Source organism: Bos taurus, chromosome 10, assembly GCF_002263795.3.
Source record: "Bos taurus isolate L1 Dominette 01449 registration number 42190680 breed Hereford chromosome 10, ARS-UCD2.0, whole genome shotgun sequence".
NCBI classification, from domain to species: Eukaryota; Metazoa; Chordata; class Mammalia; order Artiodactyla; family Bovidae; genus Bos; species Bos taurus.
Window position 1 is genome coordinate 89,861,574 of NC_037337.1, and position 25,808 is coordinate 89,887,381.

At 42.2% G+C, this 25,808-nt stretch overlaps 1 protein-coding gene across 9 annotated transcripts in view; it reads left to right on the plus strand.

Moving 5' to 3' along the window:
• The window catches only part of NRXN3 (neurexin 3), a 1,815,083-nt gene that overhangs the window by 574,246 nt on the left and 1,215,029 nt on the right, over positions 1-25,808 (plus strand). For all 9 annotated transcript variants that reach the window (XM_059890636.1, XM_059890635.1, XM_059890634.1 and 6 more), the window contains exon 8: positions 1,809-2,192. In XM_059890636.1, the coding sequence (XP_059746619.1) occupies positions 1,809-2,192 (384 nt within the window). The remainder of the gene's footprint in view (positions 1-1,808; positions 2,193-25,808) is intronic.

Here is a 25,808-nt window from a genome sequence, read left to right on the forward strand (position 1 = left end):
AAAATAGGGGAAATACGAACGTCAGCCACAAGATTATTCTGAAGCTTGAGTCCAGAAAAGCACAGAAAGTACTAAAAATGGTGGCCGGGACAGTTTTACTGTTATGTAGGGTTTTTTTAAAAAAGATTTAAAAGTGAAAAGGCAAAGCTGGTTTTTCCAGGAGAAAATTTGCAGGGGAGAGCTGGGGGAGCGGGCCTAACTGAGCGCCCCAGTGGCTCCTCTGCTCTTCCTGCCTTCCGCTGCTGGGTGTGCTTTGTGATTTCGAGTGTGCTTCACTTTCTTGATCTCATCTGATCTCCCAGGCCCTGCCTGCTGTCCTCTGTCATAGCCGAGGGAACTGAGACTCAGATGAGGGAAAGCTGGCTGATGGATGGCCCTGTTATCCTGGTACTAATAAAGGACTTCGAGAAGACTAAATTTTTGAAAGTTTTGGCATGACGTTCAGATATCAGTTTGATTTTTCAGTTAGGAAATTGATCTGTAACTGGGTTCAGGGACTGGTGCAGGGTTAGAAAGCCATTTAAGACTGGCAACCTGGTTCCCAAGTTCCCAGGTCAGGCTCAGGGTTCCATCTGTGATCTCGTGTGCCCAGTCCAGCTCTGATCTCACCTCTTGTTGACTTCCTCTGGCAACCTCGACTCTAGCCACACTCCTGCCTACCCGAGGCCCTTTGTGAGTGCCATTCCCGGTGCCAGACACATTCCTCTTCCCCCTGGACTTGGCATGCCTGGATCCTTCTCAGCATTCTGGTTTCAGCTTACCTGTCACCTGCTTAGAGAAGCCTTTACCAACCGTCCACTTGAAAGCAGAACCCGTCTGCTGGGGCTGCTGCACCCATGTAACTGCCTTCCTCCCACTTGCCATTTGTCCGTCTCTTTTGTTTATTTAGTGATTTATTTATTTTGTCTTCCTCTGCTCTGGAACATCAGCTTCATGAGAGCAGGGGCATGGCTGTCAAATTCGTGTCTGTGCCTAGAACTATACTAGAGATAGAACAGGTTCCAATACATACTTGTTAAGTGAACACATGAAGAAACATGTTCCAGTTAAAATTTATCAAAAGCAATGAGTGTTGAAAATACATACTGGCTGGACGGGTACCTAAGACAAGTACAGAGGATATCAGCTCATGGAGAGAGAGGAGAGTGAGACAGAAGAGCAGGTTCCATCCTTCTGGCAATGGTGAGCCAGAGGTGAAGACTCAGGCGGGACTTATAGACTGTCCTAGGTACAGAGTAAAAAGCGCCTTACATATATCAGCTCATCTGCCTGCAGTCCAAAGGGTTGCAAAGTTGTATGCGACTGAAGCGACTTAGTATGCATGCACGCAGCCATCATGCCAACCTGTGAGGTGGGACAGTTCCTTTCCCATTTTACAGATGAGGAAATTGAGGACCAGAAAAGTGAAGTCACGTCTTCAGGGTTGTCTAGCTGGTAGGTGGCAGAGCTAGGATTTAAACACGGGAAGGGATGGTGCTGCTGTCAGCCTATATGGCATGCAACCTTTCAGCCAAGACTTTTAGGTAGAAAAAAAAGTATTTTCAGCACTGGCCACTGGGATTTTCCTGGGTCTTGCTCTGGGCTTGGCTGTCTTAGCTGCAGGGACCAGAACCAAATGGCCTGCGTTGTCCTTTTTTACCATTTTGTGGCCTTTCATTCCCCACTCACAAGGTTCTCTCCTGGCCGGGCCACGCTGGTCTCCCACCTCACCCGCTAGGTTCCTTTCATTCAGTTCATCAACTGGGAGGCTCACCTGGGATGCCAGGAGGGCCATGAGCTCATTCTTTGTCTCCATCCTCCCATCCCAGGTACCATATCAGTGAACAGCAGGCGCACGCCGTTCACCGCCAGCGGGGAGAGCGAGATCCTTGACCTGGAGGGGGACATGTACCTGGGCGGGCTGCCGGAGAACCGCGCTGGCCTCATCCTCCCCACCGAGCTCTGGACCGCCATGCTCAACTACGGCTACGTGGGCTGCATCCGCGACCTGTTCATCGACGGGCGCAGCAAGAACATCCGGCAGCTGGCGGAGATGCAGAACGCTGCGGGCGTCAAGTCCTCCTGCTCGCGGATGAGCGCCAAGCAGTGTGACAGCTACCCCTGCAAGAACAACGCCGTGTGCAAGGACGGCTGGAACCGCTTCATCTGCGACTGCACGGGCACTGGCTACTGGGGACGGACCTGCGAGCGGGGTGAGTGGTGTGGTGATGCGCTGGGTGAGAGTGGGGGAGACGTGCCTGGGCTCCCTTTGCTATCGCGGACACTTCCTTTGGCCCTCCCTGTGCTTGCGTGCTTCTGGGGGAGAATTTTTTGGGTTCACTGCTTTCCAGATGACACCCTTTCTAGGTCTGGATGTTTGTTTCGATTTAGCTAGGATTGGATCGTAGAGAGGGAAACTAGCATAAATTGGAGCTAGGTCATGATGCTTTTTTGATGGAGTGTTTGACATCGTCTCTTTGAGAAGGCCAGTACTTTTTCTTTGGGGATTCTGGGTGGGCTCACCAACAGGCTGTTTCATTTGTTCCTGCTTTTTGGGTGCTTTCTCTGAGCTAGCTCTCAGATTAAGCTTTAGAAATACACTGTAGAATAAAATAGCCCCAGCCCTGTTCTTTGTGACTTGCTGCCTAGTGGAATAGTTAGCTGTTAAATAATCACTTACATGTTGAGTTTTATGAGGCAATGGTGTGTTGGTTAAGAACATGAATTCTGGGGCAAGACTGGATGAGAAATGTGGCCTTTGTAGAGTGATATGAATTCAAGATTATATCTTTGAGACTTGATTTCCTCTTCTTTAAAATGGAGATAACCAGGTTCCTTCCCTCATAGCTCAGTTGCTAAAGAATCCACCTGCAATGCCAGAGACCCCCAGTTCGATTCCTGGGTCGGGAAGATCCACTGAAGAATGGATAGGCTACCCACTCCAGTATTCTTGGGCTTTCCTTGTGGCTCAACTGGTAAAGAATCCACCTGCAATGTGGGAGACCTGGGTTTGACCCCAGGGTTGGGAAGATCTCCTAGAGAAGGGAAAGGACACCTCCTCCAGTATTCTGGCCTGGAGAATTCCATGGACTGTATAGTCCATGGAGTCTCAAAGAGTAGGACACGACTGAGTGACTTTCACTTTCACTTTCTTTACCTGCTAAGTGAAGTGAAGTAAAAGTTGCTCAGTCATGTCTGACTCCTTGTGACCCCATAAACTATACAGTCCGTGAATTCTTCAGGCCAGAATACTGGAGTGGGTTGCCCCTTCCCTTCTCCAGGGGATCTTCCCAACCCAGGGATCAAACCCAGGTCTCCAGCATTGCAGGCGCATTCTTTACCAGCTGAGCCACAAGGGAAGACTCCTACCTACTATTAATCATGGTTAAATGAGTCAATAGATTCCTGCACTATGGAAAGTGTATAGTCAATGTCAGTGATTGTTATGGTTGTAATGATTGTCATCGACATCATTAACGGGAAAGTACAGAAAAGCTTGGGATTCCTTTTCCAGGAGATCGAACATACTATAGAGATTCATAGAAAGCTCCCGCAAGAAAGAAATGTGTAGGTTGAGACTTGAAATATGAGTAGTAGCTAGCTTGGCAACAAGGTGGGAGAAAACCGTGTGTCTTAGATTGGAAGGACGTTGTGTGCCAAGAGGTAAGAGACCATGGCACAGTTGAGGAACCAAACAAAGTCCATAACTAAATGGAGTGGGGAGTGCCGGTGGGGGGAAGGGTGTGAGAGGTGGCTGAAATGTTGGGGAACAAAGAGTGGGGGCTGACCCTTTAGAAGAGACCGTCTACCACTTTAACTTCTTACATTTGCACTGAATTTACAGTTTGGGTAAAAGGCAGAGATAAAAGTAAGCAAAGAGATAACATCAAGGTACAGAGATGCCAGTCTATAAGCCATGTCCAGATTGCAGCTTGGTTAGTTGTTTTACATGCCAAGGACACACAATTCAGTTGACTGTCTATGAATTGTCTACCATGATTTTATATGAAAGGATACTTTAGACAGTTAACAAATTTTTGCCGACAGCGTAGCTCTCTAGAGCTTTGAGAATACTGTGTCTGGAGTAGACATAATATCATTTACTTAGCTGAGGAGTTGAGACATCTATACAGGAAGCATAGATGTTTGCTTCTTGTATAGATGATGCAGGACAGCAGCATGGGCTGGACTATTAGGAGAACATGGAAATTCAAAGAAGACTTTCCTGATTAGAGACATACAGGGCCTCATCTATTAAGTGTACCAGTGGCCAAATTTGTTCAAGTTTCAGAAGTCTGGTGATGAGAAGGGATCCTGGAACAGGCTTGGGTAACCAGGCAAGTGTTTTCAAGGACTCATTTTTTGAGGTCAACCATATAGCTAGCTAAAGTGCGTTTCAAGAGAACTGTAAACCTTCACTACCACTGGACCAAAAAAGAGGACACAGGATATTGGAATAAAGGAAAAGGAGCTTTCTTGGGGCTCATGGAAGTTAAATTCAGATTCAGTGAATTTTCAGAGCAGCGACTGCAGAACATGAGCTGAGATGAGGAGGTGGCCATCTGGAACAGAAGTGGGCCTCATTTGGCTGGCCAGTCTGTTGAGCTCCTGAATGCTTTCCAAATCTCTCTTTTTGGGTAGACGATCTCAGTTGCTGGTTTGGGGAGACAGAAAGGTCATTTGACCACTGTAATACATGAGACCATTTGGGTAGAAGTCAGGATATTGTGGATGGTCCACCATCAAGGAAGGTAGTGTAAGACATCTACCTTAAGTGTAAGATGTCCCATCAGACCTCTCTTTCCAACTAAAGGGCCTTGTGATTACTGAAGACAGCTGTGCAAGGTGTCCCCGGGATCACCTTTCCATGGGCAAATCAGTGGAGGTTGGTCCAAGGTTTGCCAAATACAATGAAAGTCATTGCACCTTTTATGTTGTCACTTTCGACTAGTCATTAAATGGCAGCTGATTGGGGATATATGAGGGACAATTATTCGTGGTACAGTGCAGCCAAAAATCATCCATTGTGGCCAAATGAGAAGGCGCTAGCAAATTAAAGACATTTGATCTATACGTCGCTCAAACCCCAGACGGGTCCACTGATTGTTTTGTTCCCCGGCTAATTGTTTTCTGGTCCTGTATTGTTCCCGACACCGTGTTCAGAATGAGTCAGTGGAGTGTAAAAATGATGGGACTCTACTTTGCTGGCAAAGAAAATAGTTTCCCTGTGACATTGTTTTTCTTTATTGAAACTGATTCATCAGCAGGGATGCTTTTGAGTCTCTTTTGTTCATTTTTTCATACATGCAGCAGACATCTGTTGAAACCTGAATTCGTTCCAGGCACTGTGTTAGAGGCTGGGAATGAAGGGGAAAAAGAAACTGACATAGCCCCTGATTTTGATCATGGGGTGTATAGTCTTTGGGGAGAGGGAAAGATGGGGAGTGTGCTAATGTGTGACAGATATCAGGCCTGATGTCTTAGGGGATCAGGAGGGCAGACAGATGGGAGAGGCCACACCTATATGGGTGAGTGGTTGGGAAAGGGGGATCTGAGGTTACTTGGATTTTTTAAATCTCCTCTTAATAACAAAACTATGGCCTCTCTCTGTCTCTGACCCTCAAGATCCGTTACAGGCACTTCTGAAGAGTGGTAAAGGGTGAGTGTTAACATTCCTTATGCAAGACCGTCATCCTCTTTGGCAAGGAGTGCTGCCCCACCCACCATAACACCATCAGTGTGTTCATTCAATTTACAGTTCTCTAATTTTTTTTTCTAGAAGCAGTACTAAGCCTGAAAATCATTTGTACCAAAATTGAGACGACAAAGACAATCCGTAAGGCAGTGTGTCCCATCTAACCCCAACTCTTCTATATTTGGGCTTCATAGTAGTGTCAGTCCCTTGGTGCTGTGGGCCACACAACAGAAATGGTGGTTGAAAGAGCCACTTGTCTATATAAAATGTAGAAAGCATAGGCAAGATGCTGAAAACCAGTATTCAGAGAAAAAGCAGAGTTAAGGATGGCTCTGGGAAGACGCCAAATGGCCAGGAACCCAAGCAAAGTGAGCAAGCACACCCGTCTTGGATACAACTCCCAGGTTAAAGTTGTCAACCAGAGAGAAGGGAATAGAACAAGGGAACCAGGAACTGTATGAGTACATGGACGTGTTAGTCACACCGTCCTGTCCAACTCTTTGTGACCCCATGGACTGTAACCCTCCAGGCTCCTCTGTCCATGGAATTCTTCAGACAGGAATACTGGAGTGGGCAGCCATTCCTTTCTTGAGGGGATCTTCCCAGAGTCTCCAGGAGATCCATCCTGGGTCTCCTGCATTGCAGGCAGATTCTTTACCACCTGAGTCACTAGGGAAGCCCATAAGACTAAAGTTCATTTGCATGAGTCTCTTCCTCTGGTAGTAAAAATGGATGACTCTTGCTTATACCCTCGAAAGAGTACTTCTACTACATATGAGGATTAGCAACTCTAAATTTTGACATATAACAATTGGCTTCATATTGCATTTAGATTTTTTTTTTTCCTGCCATGATCTGATACTATTCTAAGGAGATGTAGATAGATTGACCCATCCCAGTTGTTCAACTGTGGCTGTTCTGGTTCGTTCTTTGTTAATCATAGTGTTGTGGGAAACCTGTCCATGACCTAAAAAGCTAAGGCCTGCTGTAGCTATATAATGCCTATTTGATAGAAGCGCATCTGCTGGAAGACTGCTTGCCATTTTAAAAGTCCTACTGTACAGAGGAAACATTCTGTCTTATGTATTGTAGGATGATCAGTTGACGTGGGACAACATAGGCATCTTCTCCTTGTCAGTGTAGCCAGACTGTAGTTTAATTAGTGGGGACCAAGTGTCCACAGGCAAGGCTGTGGGTTTATTTGTGGACCATCAAACTTCAGTTTGAGGCTGCTGCAGATTCTATCCTCTTCCCTAGATGGCTTTTTCTGAATGCATGCCATCATTTATTTAGCAAGAAATAAAACAGGACTCAGCACAAGCTCATTTCTATGACAAAAATAACCTGCACTCCAGTACTTAGATTTGGGATGACCTAGTGGTTAATGGCATGGATTTTAGAATCAAATGGACTTGCTTCCTAAAGTCACACTTTGGCCGCCTCATGCGAAGAGTTGACTCACTGGAAAAGACTCTGATGCTGGGAGGGATTGGGGGCAGGAGGAGAAGGGGACGACAGAGGATAAGATGGCTGGATGGCATCACTGACTCATTGGATGTGAGTCTGAGTGAACTCTGGGAGTTGGTGATGGACAGGGAGGCCTGGTGTGCTGCGATTCATGGGGTCACAAAGAGTTGGACATGACTGAGTGACTCAACTCAACTGATACAACATATTTCTTATTTTTTCCAAGTCTGTTTCCTTATCTGTAAAATGGGGAGACTGATACTTACTAGATAAGGTTCTCTTGGTTGCAAGCTTCAGAACTGACAGTGGCTAACAGAGTCAAGGAATGAGACTTACCACATGATTTGTTGTTTAGTTGCTCAGTCGTGTCCAACTCTGTGACCCCATGGACTGCAGCACATCAGGTTCCCTGTCCATCACCAACTCCCGGAGCTTGCTCAGACTCATGTCCATTGAGCCAGTGATGCCATCCAACCATCTCTTCCTCTATTGTCCCCTTCTCCTCCTGCCTTCAATTTTTCCCAGCATCAGGGTCTTTTCTAATGAGTCAGCTCTTTGCATCAGGTGGCCAGAGTATTGGAGCTTCAGCATCAGTCCTTCCCAGAAATATTCAGGACTGATTTCTTTTAGGATAGACTGGTTGGATCTCCTTGCAGTCCAAGGGACTCTCAAGAGTCTTCTCCAACACCACCATTCAAAAGCATCAGTTCTTCAGTGCTCAGCCTTCTTTATTGTCCAACTCTGACATCCATACATGACTACTAGAAAAACCGTAGCTTTGACTATATGGGCCTTTGTTGGAAAAGTAATGCTTTTGCTTTTTAATATGCTGTCTAGGTTTGTTATACATGATTACCTAGAGAGTTATTAATCAAATGATGATCTCACAACCTATGTCTTGAAAAAGAAGCAGAGTGGCTCGGGGGAGCCCAAGGCGCTGCAGTTGAAGTGATACATCTCTCTTGACCTACAGTATCTGGAGTTTTTCATGCAAATTGTCATTTTTCAAAAAGAACCTGATTGGCCCAGTTTAGTTCATCTGTCTGTTCTACCAGTCAGCTCTGTCCAGGTGGGCAGTCACCTTGACTAAATATAAACGATCACCTACTGTGTAGGTATGGGATCTTACTGAACCGCTTTCTTGGTGCCCTTTCATGGTTAAGCCTGGGGTATCCTGACCCATAAGGCCACCCACCTGGACTACTTCTATCTGATAAAATATCTCCTAGGGTCATGGAAATTGGATGCCTTTGAGAATATTAATTTGTAGAATCAAGAAAATGTGATAGAGAGGGTAAATCTGCTCTTCTCACTGGTCCCTGGGATTCCAGTGATCTGACATAAACTCCAGTTGAAAACCAAGAATGCAGATATTTTGAGTTCTCTCAGATGACCCTGTTCCAACAGGAAAAGCTTGCAGGCAGCAGCTGTTTGGGAACTTCGCTTTCAGCCATCCCCTCTGATGGCTTCTGTGCGCTTCTGGAGCAGCAATGAGTGGTACCCTGCCTTTCGAGGGACCTGGAGTGTGTCACTTGGATGCCACATGGAAATTAGGACATTGGGAAATAGTAGAGCTGGCAGAGTCAGCTAATCCTTATTTCTGTGAGTGAGGAATTGGAAACCCTGAGAAGTTAGTCATTTTAACTTGGGACAGCTGTAGAATGGTTAAAGTTCATGGTTCCTGACTCCTAACTCTCTGTACTTTCCATTACGTTGAGTAGGCTTTCCTTTTCTTACACGTGAAAGAGGATGTATTATAAGGTCATCGAAGGAAAAACAGTGCATTGGGCATTTTTGTTTGCCACGGTTTCCAGCACTGTGTCACACACATACCACGAGGTTATTAAATACTGGAGGGAGGGTCCCAGTTCCCTATCCTGGGTCTCCTGATCTGCACATTGCCCTTTGTATCCTCATCCGTTGCTATGGTTACCTACATGTTGGTAATTCCCAAATAAGTTCTCTAGCCTAGAACTCTTTCTGGAACTGCAGATTTCTATGTCCAGTTGTCTCCTTGATGTTTTCATTGGGATATCTGATAGCTATCTTAATCATAACATTGAAAAATAGAAATCTTAAGTTCCTCCTCCCTAACTTAGACTGCTTGTTTTTCCTTGTAGTTTTTCCCTTCTCAGTAAATGGCATCACCACTGTCCTTGGCCTTTCCCTTGGTTTTGTCTTCTCCCATCTCATTCAGACTCAGCAAGTTCCTTTCATCTCCTCATCTAAACCCATCCTACATCCGTCCACTCCTTTCCCTCTCTACCACCATAATCTTAAGTCAACCTACATTGATATCTTCTTTGGAAAACTGGATAGCATGTCATATGTTTTGAAAAACGCAAATTGATTTTGTGCCTTCTTTAGAGTATTGAAGTGAGATTGTTAAAATGTTTAAATATTCAACACATTCTTAAGTAGCTTTAGTTCCAGTGGCTTTTGGTCCCTCAAGTTATAGGAAACGTAGCTGTGATACTTCTTTGGAATGAACTACAACATCCATGTAGTTAGGACTTCCTGACAGCTCAGTTGGTAAAGAATCTGCCTGCAATGCAGGAGACCCCGGTTTGATTCCTGGGCAGGGAAGATCTGCTGGAGAAGGGATAGGCTACCCACTCCAATATTCCTGGGCTTCCCTTGTGGCTCAGCTGGTAAATAATCCACCTGCAATGTGGGAGACCTGGGCTTGATCCCTGAGTTGGGAAGATCCCCTGGAGAAGGGAAATACTATCCACTCCAGTATTCTGGCCTGGAGAATTCTGTGGACTGTGTAGTCCATGGGGTTGCAAAGAGTTGGACATAACTGAGCAACTTTCACTTTCACTTCACTTTCACATGATGATTCCATACCTTTTGTCTCCACCAGGCTTAGTGAGTTAAGTTGTGAGGATAAAAGTTTGTAAAAGACCTGGTTTTACTTCTTCATGAGCTTACAGTCTAATGGAGGGGTTGGAGGAGTAATCTGCAAATTGTTATCAATCCACCAAGGGCAATGATCCAGGAATAATCACAGGAAAGAATGAGATAACAATTAGAAAGCAAAATAGGTCCAACATGATATAGTACTGTAAAAACAGCTCTGGATCTATTGGGGTCTGCTGAGACTGACTCACTGACGTGGGAACAGAAGAAAACCTGGCCTCCAAGGTCAAATATAAACATGTTTGTTGCTTTCCCTTGTTTCAGTACCATTGAGGCCCTGCCCTATTTCCCTAGGAACACCTAGGCCCTTTATTTAGATCTGTGACTTTGAGATTCTTACTTGGATCCTCTGGCTTCCTTGTTCTGAAAAAATAAAATGAGGCAATTGTGTTTCATGCTCTCCCAGGGCCCATTCAATTATAAAACTCTGTGATTCTCAAATGTCATCAGCTTGGCAATGTCTTCCCTTATCCTGAGTAGAGGGGTAAAGGTGAATGAAGGGCAGAGCAGGGATGCTAGTCCTTGTTCCTTGCAGTCTGCAGTACTTTCTGGGTTAGGAGGCTAGGTTTAGTTATATCAGCACTGCAATGAAGTTGTCACCTCTCTGATTCATTCATCTAAGAAAACAAGTACCTTGGTATACTGGGGATACTTCAGGTCTATAACTTAAAAGTTTTAATTGATGGATTAATGAATAGACTCTTAGATTTCTTAAGATCACTAAAAGGCTGTCTCTTTTCTAGTTCATTTTTTACCCCCTTTCAGTGAGTAAATACAAGTATTAAAGAAAGGAGGCCCCCATGCAAAATATAATTCATCAACCAACATGGCCCCCCATTTTTTAATCCATTGATGCTTTTTATATTTTTTATTTTATATTAAGAGTACAGTTGATTAACAATGTTGTATTACTTTCAGGTGTGTATAGCAAAGCAATTCAAGTATACACCTACATGTATCTATTCTATTTCAAATTCTTTTCCCATTTAGCTTATTACAGAGTATTGAGCAGAGTTCCCTGTGCTATATGGTAGGTCCTTGTTGGTTGGTCTGTTTTAAATATAGCAATGAATACATATTCATCCCAAAGTCCCAATCTATCCCTGCCCATCCCACACACTTCACCCCTGGTAACAGTAAGTTCCTTCTCTAAGTCTGTGAGTCTGTTTCTGTTTTGTAAATGTGTTCATTTATATCATTGTGTTAAATATTTTGCAGATAAACTATATCATATGATATTTGTCTTTGTTGCACTAACTTCACTTAGTATGATTATCTCCAGGTCCATCCAAGTTTTTGCAAAAGTGGCTGAGTAATATTCCATCGTGTACATGTACCAGATCTTCTTTATCCATTCATCTGTGAATGGACATTTATTTAAGTTGGTGAAAAAGTAAATATGGTTTTGCATTGTTGAACTTTGCTCTTTTATATTGGAATACTCTTTAATAAATGTGGTTATGTTATACATCATTTTAATGTGCATTTCTTCCTTTACATTCTTTTACTAATGACTCATTACTTGCTGTTTATATTTATTTTAGATTAGGGAAATGATGTTAGGCAAAAAGCAAATTTGAGCAGTTTTCTTACTTGGGTTCAAATTGGGTCATAAAGCAGCAGAAACAACTTGTAACATCAACAACACTCTTGGTCCAGGAACTGCTAACAGGCGTGCAGTGCAGTGGTGGTTCAAGAAGTTTTGCAAAGGAGATGAGAGCCTTGAAGTTGAGGAGCACAGTGGCCAGCCATCAGAAGTTGACAATGACTAGTTAAGAGGATCATTGAAGCTGATCCTTTTATAACTACATGATAAATTGCTGAAGAATTCAGTGTCTACCATTCTGTGGTCATTTAGCATTTGAAACAGATTGGAAAGGTGAAAAAGCTCAATAAGTGGGTGCATCATGAACTGACCACAAATTAAAAAATTGCTATTTTGAAGTGTCATCCTCTCTTATTCTACACAACAATGAACCATTTTTTGATCAGGTTTCAACAAAAGTGGATTTTATACATCACCTGAAATGACCTATCAGTGGCTAGACCAAGAAGAAGCTCCAAAGCACTTCCTAAAGCCAAACTTGCACCCAAAAAAGGTCATGGTCGCTGTTTGGTAGTCTACCAGCAGTCTGATCCACTACACTTTTCTGAGTCCTAATAAAACTGTTACATCTGAGAAGTATGTATGAGATGCACCAAAAACTGCAGTGCCTACAGCCAACATTGGTCAGCCCACCGGAAAGGGCCCAGTTCTCCATGACGGTGCCCAAGTGCACATTGCTCAACCAATGCTTCGAATGTTGAACAAATGGGGCTACAAAATTTTGCCTCATCCTCTATGTTTACCTGACCTTTCGCCAACTGACTACCACTTCTTCCAGCATCTCAACAACTTTTTGCAGGGAAAATGCTTCCATAACCAGCAGGAGGCAGAAAATGCTTTCTAAGAATTCATAAAATCCTGAAGCATGGATTTTTATGCTACAGGAATAAACAAACTTATTTCTCATTGGCCAGAATGTATTGATTGTAATAGTGCCTACTTTGATTAATAAAGATGTGTCTGAGCTTAGTATAATGATTTAAAATTCACACTCTGAATTCGTTTTTTCTAAAACGTATATATTTTATTGAAGTATAGTTGACTTACAATGTTTCAGGTGCACAGCAAGCTTATTCAGTTATACAAATACACATATATTAATTTTGAAATTATTTCCATCATAGATGATTACAAGATATTGACTATAGTTCCCTATGCAGTAAAACTTTGTTGCTTGTTGCATATCTATTTTTTAATTAGAAATCTAGCATTCTATTTATGCTAAATCAAACAAGTAGAATCAAAACGTCAATTGTTTTTAGTTAGGCAAAAATTAATGTTTTCTAAGACATATTTATATATGTATATTAAAGCTTTTCTACTACACTTGATAAAGGCTTGAGAAAGTACATTAAAAAAACAAAGAAATGGAGAAATTGGAGAACATAAACTAAATGAAATAGAAGCACTGCATATAAAATAGAAAAGATGAAACATACCAGATAATAAAAGTAAAAGATAATCATATAGTCCACTTGTTTTAAACATGACTGCTCATTAGAAACATATCTCGAGCTCTGGAGAAAAAAAAGCAATATGTAAGCATTTGTTGTTTTATTTTTTCATTATTGGGAGAATTTTATTTATTTTTTTAGCTGAAGGATATTTGCTTTACAGAATTTTGTTGGTTTCTGCCAAACATCAACATGAATTAGCCATAGGTATACATTTTCCCCTTTTCCTCTTGAACCTCCCTCGAGCATTTGTATTTTACAAAAAATTTCAAGATAATTCTGATATGCTTCTGAATTTTAAAAAGTGATTACAGGTTTTTCTATTAGATCCTAGTTTTGGTGATATAGAGTTCTGTTGTTTTTCTGTAGACCAATCATGATGCAATAGTATTAAGTGAGTAATAGTTACTTAATCACAAGAATAAAAGATGTTTATTAGTTTGCAGTCAATAACCAGACAAAAATAAAAGATAATTACAATTGCAAGCCATAATGGAAACACAATTAACTTAACAATATAAAATAATTGCATACAATTTGGGGAGGTCAACAGAATGATGTGGTAAATGGAAATGCATACATGCACATGTTTTCATCCACCAGCCAGTCTTTGTCTTTTGGTTGGTGCATTTAATCCATTTACATTTAAAGTAATTATCAATATGTATGATCCTATTACCGTTTTCTTAATTGTTTTGGGTTTACTTTCTGTAGGTCTTTTCCTTCTCTTGTGTTTCCTGCCTAGAGAAATTCCTTTTAGCGTTTGTTGTAAAACTGGTTTGGTGGTGCTGAATTCTCTTAACTTTTGCTTGTCTGAAAAACTTTTGATTTCTCCATCAGATCTGAAGGAGAGTCTTGCTGGGTACAGTGTTCTTGGTTGTAGGTTCTTCCCTTCCATCACTTTAAATATATCATGCCATTCCCTTCTGGTTTGTAGAATTTCTGTTGAGAAATCAGCTGATAACCTGATGGGAGTTCCCTTGTATGTTATTTGTCATTTTTCTCTGTTGCTTTTAATATTTTATCTCTGTCTTTAATTTTTGTCAGTTTGATTACTATGTGTCTTGGTGTGTTCCTCCTTGGGTTCCTCCTGCTTGGAACTTTCTGTGATTCCTGGACTTGGTTGACTATTTCCCTTCCCATCACTGGGAAGCTGTCAGCTATTATCTCTTCACATATTTTTCAGGTCCTTTCTCTCTCTCTTTTCCTTCTGGGATCCCTCTAATGTGAATGTTGGTGCATTTAATGTTGTCCCAAAGGTCTCTTAGGCTGTCTTTATTTCTTTTCATTCTTTTCCTATATTCGGTTCTGCAACAGTGATTTCCACCATTCTGTCCTCCAGATCATTTATCTGTTCTTCTGCCTCAGTTATTCTGCTGTTGATTCCTGATAGTGTATTATTCATCTCTGTTTGTTTGTTCTTTAGTTCTTCTAGGTTTTAGGTAAACATTTCTTGCACCTTCCCAATCTTTGCCTCCATTCTTTTTCCCAGCTTCTGGATCATCTTCACTATCATTATTCTGAATTCTTTTTCTGGAAGGTTGCCTGTCTCCACTTCATGTAGGTGTTTTTCTGGAGTTTTTATCTTGTCCTTTCATCTGGGACATAACTTTCTACTTTTTCATCATGATTAACTTTCTGTAATATGATTTTTGTTTTAGCCACTGTGAGAATGCTTCTTCTTGTTTTGCCCTCTGATGGATGAAGCTAAAAGCCTTGTGTAAACTTCTTGATGGGAAGGACTGGAAAAAACTGGGTCTTGCTCTGGTGGGCAGGGCCTTGCTCCGTAAAGCTTTAATCCAATTATCTGCTGGTGGGTGGGGTTGTACTGCCTCCATGGTAGTTGTTTGGCCTGAGGATACCCATCCCTGGGGCCCTATAGTAGGGTTGATGGTGAACTCCAAGAGGGCTTGTGCCAAGGGGAACCTTCCAGTGCCCCTGTCCCTGTGGTGAGCCCCTGCTGGCCCACACCGCCACAGAAGGCCCTCCAACACTAGCAGGTGATTTTGATTCAGTCTCCTGTGGGGTCACTGCTCCTCTCCTCTGGGTCTTGATGAGAGCAAAATTTTGTTTATCCACTCCAAGTCTGGAGTCTCTCTTCCTCCCAGGCCTCTGGGAGTCCTGTAATCAAATCCCGCTGGCCCTCAAGGTCAGATTCTCTGTTGATCCCCAGTCCCTCTGTCAGATCCCCAGGCTGGGAAGCCTGATGTGGAGTTCAGAACCTTCACAACAATGCTGGAACTTCTTTGGTATTTCTGTTCTCCAGTGTGTGGGTCACCTGTGCAGTGGGTATGGGGTTTGATTTTGTCATAATTGCACCCCTCCTACCATCTCACTGAAGCTTCTTCCTTGCCTTTGGACATGGGGTATCTTATTTTGGTGGATTCCAGTATCCTCCCGTCGATGGTTGTTCAACAGCTAGTTGCAGTTTCGGTGCTCTCACAGGAGGAGATGAGTGCATGTTCTTTTACTCCACCATCTTGAACCAGAAGCTGAAACCACAGTTACTTTTTAACAAACCTAGTAGGTTGCTTGCATTGTCTTGGGTACTGTAAATAGTGATGTAGTGAACACTGTGGTGCATATATCCTTTTGAACCATGTTTTTCTCCAGGTATATCCCTGAGAATGGGATTGCTAGATCATATGGAAGCTCTATTAGTTTCTGAAGGCCCCTCCATACTATTCTCCAGAATAGCTGTACCAATTTACATTCCCACCAGCAGTGTAGGAGGGTTCCCTTTTCTCCACACCCTCTCCAGCCTTTACTGTTTGTAGACTTTTTGTTGGCCATTCTAACTGTGTGAGGTGATACCTCATTGTAGTTTTGATTTGCATTTCTCTAATAATTAGCATATGATTTAGCGACTGAACAACAACAAAGAATTAGCAGTATTGCACATCATTTCATGTGCTTCCTGGCCATCTGTATGTCTTCTTTGGAGATATGTCTTAGGTCTTCTGACTATTTTTGGAGTGGCGATGATAGCACTGCTCAGATTCAGTCTCTTCTTGTTTCTCTTCCTGTTCTCCGAGTTTCCCTTTCCACAGGCGCAGCGTTGTATGATCCCAGGAAATTGTCCCAGAGTCCATGAACCCTTACGTGTTATTCTATCAGGTTGGGATCTGAGATACCCCTGATCATGGATCTTTCTGTTACTCTAAAGAAGACAGCAAGTAAAGAAAGTTCTAGCTGTTTTAGAAGCTTGAAACTCCTGGAGTCTCAGAAGGACAGGCTGGGGACTCTGGAGATCTTCAGAAAATCTACAGCTAGGCCTGTGTGCAGCCTGAGAATGTGTGGGTCAGTACTTTGAGGCCGCGTGTCACAGCTGCTCAGCAGTGTGACACATCTGCTGTTGGCTGGGATTCTGTCAGATGCAGAGATATACACGGCGGTCACTTACATTGCCACTTCATACCTTTATTACTGCCTTTGCTAAAAGCTGCTTAACTGCCAGAAGACATCTGCCCATTATGGAAGCAATAAATTGAGATGTCACAAAATTATGAGAAACAGGTGCTTCAAAATACAACACAAGGGGATTGTCATAGACTTTTCTTTTTTTTTTTTTCTTTTTAGAATCTCTGGTTTCATGTGTCTTTTCACAGATAGATGAATCCTTCCTTGCTCCAGTCTGATAAAAGGAAAGGAAAATTAACTTTATTTAGAGAGATTATTAATATATGCCTGCTCTGTATTCTTAATATATACTGGGCCATTTAACCCTCACATCCATTCTGCAAGCTGCATAATCTCAACCTCATTTTCTCAATGAAGAAAATAAGGAAGGCCCCAAGTCATTCATTCAGAGGCATCCATTGAGTACAGTATGCCAGTGACTTCATGGATCACTAGAGATACGAGAATTGATCGTAATATATTTTTCATAAACATATCAATAATGCAAGGAGAAATATTATGCACAGTGTTAGAGATTGGGCGACACTTGTGCTGAGGCTTGGTGGTGTAGCAGGAATCTCCTAGGAAGATTAGGCAGGGTAAGTATTCTAGGCAGAAGGAACATATATGTAGGGATGACTTCTGGAAACAGTACATTTTCCTCATGGATGAAATCTAAGATTTAGGGAGTGAAGAGAAGGGATTTGAGGGGATGTTTTAGAAGGTGTGGCTGAAGGAGTGGCAAGACCAGTTGTAAAGTAGCTTGTTTTGTTCTCCCCACAAATTTGGACCTTACATTATAGTGGGCATGCCATTTTTAGCAATCAGATAACTAAGACCTGGAGAAAAAAATGGCAACCCATTCCAGTATTCTTGCCTGTGAAATTGCATGGACACAGGAGCCTGGCAGGCTGCAGTCCACCAGGTCACAAAAGAGTTGGACACAACTTAGCAACTAAACAACAAAGTCAGATCCCTCTGGCAAGTGATGAATGAAATGTGGGAGATAGTAGGCCAACAGACCAGTATAAAATAGTTCAGTTTGCATTTATATTGGGCTTCCTTGGTGGCTCAGATGGTAAAATGTCTGCCTGCAATGTGGGAGACCTGGGTTCAATCCCTGGGTTGGGAAGAACCCCTGGAGAAGGCAATGACACCCCACTCCAGTACTCTTGCCTGGAAAAGTCCATGGACTGAGGATCCTGGTAGGCTACAGTCCATGGGCTCGCAAGGGTCGGACACGACTGAGTGACTTCACTTTCACTTTTGCATTTATATTAGTTCAGGGTGGGAAATAAGAGTCTGAACTGTGATAGGAGAGTGGAGGTTGAATTTTGGGGATACATCCAATAGATATTTAAGGGACAGTGTTGATAGGACTAACCCTAACCCTAACCAATCATACACAGCTAAAGAGTGACCAAGACTGGATAAGAACAAAGGTTTGGTCTTAGAAGCCTGTTTTGTTTTGTTTTCCCTGAGCTACTCAACCATCTCAAGTGAGTTGGAGGGACTTAGGACGAGTGGGGAAGAGTGAGGTAGCAATGAAGGGGATATAGTTAGGAATCACCTACATATACTGGTCCCACTCTGAACATGTGTAATTTATTTTCTCTCTGTGCATCAGTTCCCATATTTACCCCTGAGAATTATCAACGGCGGTTTCATTAGCTTTGGGGGAGCCTCTATTATAGAGTCAAAGTGTATGTTGTACTCAGAGATCATAAGCCAGTGTGTCCATTTCTGAATCTAGAATTCAGCGATTCAAGAATGAAAAAAAAAAATGTGTATTTTCCCTCTAATGTCCCCATGGATTACTAAGCAATAGAATGATGCATTGTAACACAAACATTCGGTTAGTCTCCAGTCTTATTCCTGTTGCTAAATTTATTTAGAATGTTGGCAATTGATTTGGAGGAAAGAAATATGGAGAGAAAAGGCATGTACATTTCTCTTCTTTCATCAACCAATCCACATTACCCCATATGACAAATAAATCCAGCTCAACAGTGAGAGTTTTGAAGTGACAAGTGCAACTGGGACTTGGGGCCAAAACCCTGGGTGTGCAGCTCTTTAAAGGCCCCCTTCTGTGGGCTATTGGGCAGCTGTCTCCCTGGCAAGAAGATATAATCTTTCTTAGAGATCACTTCATGCTGCTTAGCATGTTTAACCTTTACAACAAGGCTTTCTCATCAAAATGACAAACCCCCACAGAGCCATCTGAGAGACTAGTAAATCAGAAACCTCATGAAATCTGTGGGATTAGCATGCCCCCTCTCTTTTTTTCCTCCAGGGAAAGAAAGCCCTGTGCCTTTCAGATTTCAATCTTCTCTGCCAGCCCCTTGTCTGGAGCTTCCTGCTGGGGCCCAGTGGTATTTGAATATTGTTTTCATATGGCCTCCGAGGGTCTCAGACTGACACCAGCTAAGGCTAGCACATTTTTTATCTCCATCAGCAACATGGTAAAGGAAAGATAACTGCTCTGATATTTGCTTAGTTGAATTCTCCCTACTCCTGAAGTCTTCCTTTCTGGATCTGAAAATAGTGGCTCACTCATTTAAAAAAAAAAACAACAAACTTTTTATTTTGTTTTAGGGTATAGCCGATGAACAAACCATTCTGTGATAATTTCAGGTGAACAGCAAAGGGCCTCAGCCGTACATACACATGTATCCTCTTTTCCCCAGGCTCCCCTCCCATTTAGGCTGCCACATAACCTTGAGTAGAGTTCCATGTGCTGTACAGGAGGTCCTTGTTGGTTACCCATTTTAAATGTGATAGTGGCTCACTCTTAGTCTTACCACATGTAGTGGCAGGCTGTTGCTGACAGCCACCTCATCTCCAGCTGACTGTCTCTGCTCCCCTTGTCTCATTTCTCAGGCTTTCATGAAACGTATTTCACAAGCAACTCAGTTTCTCCAGCTACTGTAATATGAAGCCTCTTGTGGAAATCCACAGTCAAGTCTATGTTGAGAGTAGAGGTAGAAAGAGAAAGGATGGATGAGCAAAAGTCATGTGTCTGTACAGGTTTTCTTGTTCTTTAGCCACTAAGTTGTGTCTGACTCGTTGTGACCCCATGGACTGCAGCACGCGAGGCTTCCCTGCCCTTCTCTGTCTCCCAGAGTTTGCTCAGACTCATGTCCATGGAGACAGTGATGCCATCCAGCCATCTCATCCTCTGTTGCCACCTTCTTCTCCTGCCCTCTTTCTTTCCCAGCATCAGGGTCTTTTCCAGGGAGTCAGCTCTTCACATCAGGTAGCCAAAGTATTGGAGCTTCAGCTTCAGCAATAGTCCTTCAAATGAATAGTCAAGGTTGATTTCCTTTAGGATGGACTGGTTTGATCTCCCTGCAGTCCAGGGGACTGTCAAGAGTCTTCCCCAACACCACAGTTCAAAGGCATCAATTCTTCAGCACTCAGCCTTCTTTATTGTCCAACTCTCACATCCATGTGGAAAAAAATCATAGCCTTGACTATATGAACTTTTATCGGCAAAAGGGTGTCTCTGCTTTTTAATATGGTGCCTAGATTTGTCATAGCTTTCCTTTTGAGGAACAAGTGTCTTTTAATTGGATGACTGCTGTCACCATCCACAGTGATTTTTGAGCCCAAGAAAATAAAATCACTGTTTCTACTTTTACGCCTTCTTTTGCCTTGAAGTGATGGGACCAGATTCCATGATCTTAGTTTTCTGAATGTTGAGTTTTAAGCCAGCCTTTTCACTCTCCTCTTTTACCCTTACCAAAAGGCTCTTTAGTCCACTTTGTTTTCTGCCAGTGAAAGTGAAAATGAAGTCACTCAGTCGTGTCCTACTCTTTGCGACCCCATGGACTGTAGCCTATCAGGCTCCTCTGTCCATGGGATTTTCCAGACAAGAGTGCTGGAGTGGATTGCCATTTCCTTCCCCAGGGGATCTTCCCAAGCCAGGAATCGAACCCAGGTCTCCCACTTTGCAGGCAGATGCTTTACCATCTAAGCCACCAAAGAAGCCCCTTATGCCATTAGAATGGTATAATCTGCATGTCTAAGGTTGTTGATGTTTCTCCTGGCAGTCTTGATTCCAGCTTGTGATTCATTCAGCTTGGCATTTTACATGATATACTCTGCATATAAGTTAAATAAGCAGGGTGACAGTATACAGCCTTTATGTACTCCTTTCCTCATTTTGAACCAGTCTGTTGTTCCAAGTCTGGTTCTAACTGTTGCTTCTTAACCTGCATACAGGTTTCTCAGAAGAAAGGTAAGGTGATCTGGTATTCCCATCTCTTTAAGAATTTTCCATAATTTGTTGTGATCCACACAGTCAAAGGCTTTAGCATAATCAATGAAGCAGAAGTAGATGTTTTTCTGGAATTTTCTTGCTTTTTCTATGATCCAGCAAATGTTGGCAATTTGATCCCTGGTTCCTCTGCCTTTTGTAAATCCATCTTGTACATCTGGAAGTTCTTAGTTCACATACTGCTGAAGCCTAGCTTGAAGGATTTTGAGCATTACCTTGCCAGTATATGAAATGAGTACGATTGTCCGGTAGTTTGAACATTCTTTGGCATTGCCCTCCTTTGGGATTGGAATGAAAACTGGCCTTTTCCAGTTCTGTGGCCACTGCTGAGTTTTCCAAATTTGCTGGCATATTGAGTGCAGCAGTTTCACAGCATCCTCTTTAAGGATTTGAAATAGCTCAGCTGGAATTCCATCACCTCCACTAGCTTTGATCATAGTGATGCTTCCTAAGGTCCTCTTGACTTCACATTCCAGGGTGTCTGGCTCTAGGTGAGTGATCACACCATGTGGTTATGTGGGTCATTAAGGCCTTTTTAATATAGTTCTTCTGTGTATAATTCTTCTGTGTATCTCTTCCAGCTGTACAGGTGGTAAAGACATTTATTGGGATGATGGTGGGGTTGATTCTGTTATCAGAACTTATAGATTCATATTTAGTTAGAAAAGACCTCTGAGATTTTTGAATCTAATCCAACATCTGATGCATAAATACCCTTGACAAAATCTCTGTTATGTGGACTGTATGGAAACATCTCCTGTCTCCATATGCTGTGCTCTGTGCATAGCAGTGGATAGCTTATTTAATCACTGCAAAGTTGTATGCGATAGATACTATTTCATTCTCAATTTACATCTGAGGAATGGGGGTCACGGATAGCTTAAATAACTTGCCCAAGGTCACCTAGTTCTTCTAGACCTTCCACTCCAGGGCCTACTCTTTTGTGATCAGTATACTCTACTGCTCCCCATGATAAGGAAGCTCACTTTTCAAGAAGCAGATGTATTCAGTTTTGAAGATACTGTAGGTTTGGTTCCAGATTGCCTCAATATAGTGACTATCACAGTACATTGAGTCCTGTGACCTTTTTCCAGTGCATGTGAAAGCTACGTTTCTGTTCTGTGGTCTCTTAGGTGTGCAATAGTGTTAAGTCTAAAAAATGCATACGGTGCTGTGTGGTTGCTAAGTCATGTCCGACTCTTTGAGACCTTGGGGACTGTAGCCTCTCTGGCTCCTCTGTCTGTGGGATGTAATTTAAAAATACTTTATTGCTAAAAAATGTTAACCGTCATCTGAGCCTTTGGTGAATTGTCATCTTTTTGCTGGTGGAAGTTTTGAAATACTGCAAAATGTGACACAGAGACATGGAGTAAGCAAATCCTGTTGGAAAAAGCGGTGTTAATAGACTTAACTTGACACAAGGTTACCACAGATCTTTGATTTATAAAACATTCAATATCTGCTAAGCATAATAAAACAAAATGCAATAAAATTAAAAGTGTTAGTTGTTCAGTCACGTCTGACTCTTTGTGACCCCATGGACTGTAGCTCATCAGGCTCCTCTGTCCATGGAATTCTCCAGCCAAGAATACTGGAGTGGGTAGCCATTCCCTTCTCCAGGGGATCTTCCCCACCCAGGGATTGAACCTGTGTCTTCTGAATTGCTGGCAGATTCTTTACTGTCTGATGTGCCTTTATTGTAAAAATCCCCCTTTTACCATAAATTGAATTCTCTATTCTTCTAATACCTTTCTTTTGATCTTGGTTCTGGCTTTGGGAACTATACAAGATTTAATCTCTCAGTTAATATTTACTTGGTACTTACTGTGCCATGAACACCTGGGTTATATAGAGGTACAAAACCTAAACCCTCTTCTATAGTAGACCTTTAGATAGCTAAAGAGGACTGTCAGTTTCCCAGTGAAATGTGGTGAGTCATTCTCAGGATAAACATTGTTCGTTTCTTGAACTAGTCCTCATCTGCTGTGGTTTTGTAAGGTTCTCTCAGACAACCACTTTGCCTTCTTACATTTCTTTTTCTTGGGGATGCTTTTAGTCACTGCCTCCTGTACCATTTTATAAAACCTCTGTCCATAGTTCTCCAGGCACTCTGTCTATCAGATCTGATCCCTTGAAGCTTTTCATCACCTCCACTGTAAAATCATAAGGGATTTGATTTAGATCATCCTTGAATGGTCTAGTGATTTTCCCTTCTGTCTTCATTTTAAGCTTGAATTTTGCAATAAGGAGCTCATGATCTGAGCTACAGTCAGCTCCAGGTCTTGTTTTTGCTGACTGTATAGAGCTTCTCCATCTTGGGCTGCAAAGAACATAATCAATCTGATTTCGGTATTGACCATCTGGTGATGTCTATGTGTAGAGTCGTCTTGTGTTGTTAGAAGAGGGTGTTTGCTATGACCAGTTCGTTCTCTTGGGAAAACTCTGATAGCCTTTGCCCCACTTCATTTTGTACTCCAAGGCCAAACTTGCCTGTTACTCTGGGTATTTCTTGACTTCCTGCTTTTGAATTCCAGTCCCCCATGACAAAAACAACATCTGTTTTTGGTGTTAGATCTAGAGGCCCAAGATTATCAAACTCACTTACATGCACACATAAGATGCCTATAAGATATCCATCTAACCTATGGATATCTTATAGGTATCCATAGAACCATTCAACTTCAACTTCTTTGGCATTAGTGGTTGGGGCATTGACTTGGATTACTGTGATGTTGAGTGGTTTGCCTTGGAAACCAACCGAGAGCATTCTGTCGTTTTTGAGACTGGACCCAAGTACTTCATTTTGGACTCTTTTGTTGACTGTGAGGGCTACATTTCTTCTGAGTGATTCTTGTCCACAGTAGTATATATGGTCATCTGAATTAAATTTGCTCATTCCCATCCATTTTAGTTCACTGATTCCTAAAATGTTGTGAGTTCCTAAGATGTTGAGTTCTTAAATGTTGAGAACCTAAATGTTGAGTTCCTCCATAATCTAGAGGTCATTGAAGGGAATGGAGGAAGGTGAGGAGGGGCTGAGTGCAAGGATGACTTCCAGGACCAGAGACATTTGTGGTGTTCCTTGTAAAGGTGTCCCTTTAAGCAGCAAGCATTTGTTACTAATGTAGTAACCCATATGATTATTGAACATTGTGACCTCATATGGAATATGGATTTGTGAGGCCAGTGGGATTTGCTGATATATTTCTGAGGACTGATGGCAGTTTCATATCCTGATAAAAATATCTTGAGCCCACAATAGGCAGCATCACATTTACTTCTTAATCTTATCACTGAAAACAGTCCTAGACTGAGTGTGGTTAAATCAATTATTTCAAAAGCAAGCCTGCATTTATCTTTGGCAGTAGGACCATCTCAGGGCATCACTTGACAGGAAAACCATAGTTTTGCCAAATATCAGCTGATATAGAATCATTGGATGCTAGAATTGGTCAGAAATATACAAGTTATATATTCTTGTGCTGATAATTTAAAAGGAAAAACTTAAGTTTATATGGTTATGTGTCTAAATGGTTCAAAGTCACACAAGTAGTCATGATGGACTTGTAACTCAATATTTTGAATCCTGGACCAGAGTGCTGTGTCCTAAAGCAGTGTCAGGAGCTACTCTAGCTTTGTGCCTTTGGGGTGGTCTGACAGCTGGATCCTTGTGCAACGCAGCTGAGAATCTTTTTGCATGAGCTCAGTAGGTCCTTTGTGATTTTTGTGTGTGTGTGTGTGTGTGCATGTACTAGTCCCTTTATTTATTGCAAATAGGCTAGATAGTTAATTCACAATTAGCAACTTATGACCTGGAAAATCTCATTACCCAAACCATACATTATCAACACATCTGTTTAAAAAGCAATGTTTAAAGAAATGCTCTAAATATTCAGATTCCTGGTCATCTCCAAGAATGGGGAGACTACTGAAAGACATCTTTGGAGAAGTGTAGGGTGTAGGGTTGTGCCAAGATTATCAAACGCACTGACATGTGCTGACACTGACATAAGGGGGTATAAAAAGGTAATTCACATTTATTGAGTATCTATTATACACCAGGTGTAACTTGATGCTTAAGGTGCAGAGGCTTTGATGTCCAACAGAGCTGATAGAAATCCCAATTCCATCAGTGATTTTTATATGACCTTTGCTGTGTTTTTAACCTCTTTGAATCTCTGCTTTCTGATCTGTAAAACAAACCTCTTTGAGGTTTTTGTGAGGCTTTAAGAACATGATTATGTAAAAAAATTTAGCACAACACCTGTAACTTTCTAAGTGTTTAATACCTGGAGGAGGAGTATTCTCATTTACATTTTAGAATAAGTTTATGAAGTTTGTGGTTTCTGAAGTTTGTGGCATCACTGACTCAATGGACAGGAGTTTGTGTAAACTCCAGGAGTTGGCGATGGACAGGGAGGCCTGGCATGCTGCAGTCCATGGGGTCGCAAAGAGTTGGTCATGACTGAGCGACTAAACCTAACTCATATTTTTAGATGATGAAACTAAGGCTCACATAGATTAAATAACTTGTCATAGTCATAAAATTAGTGAGTAGTGGAGGTAGTACTTTTAAAACCCATTGTATCAGATTTTCTATTCTACTTTTCCATTCCTTAAAATAGGAGGTCTTGGAGGTGGGGTCTGGGATCCCAGGAAGGGATAGAGCTGTAGGAAATGGAGAGATCCTTGTTTATCTTCCAGCCCTGTCTGTTCTCTACTTCAGGACATTCTGGAGGTGAATCTAAGGAATAAGCAGAGATGGAAGCTGCGCGTTTGAGGTAAAATTCAGAATTTAGAAGAGTCATCAGCATCTTCCACGTGCTCTTGCCTACATTCTTGATTCCTAAGTAAAGGAGAGGAACTCTCTGGTCCAAAAAACACAAAATCTTTACACTTAGGACCAGTGAGATAGACTTTGCCATATGACAGTAAATCCAGGGCCACCATGTACCCAAAATCACACCTACATTCATACCCACGCATACACACACATGTACAGACACC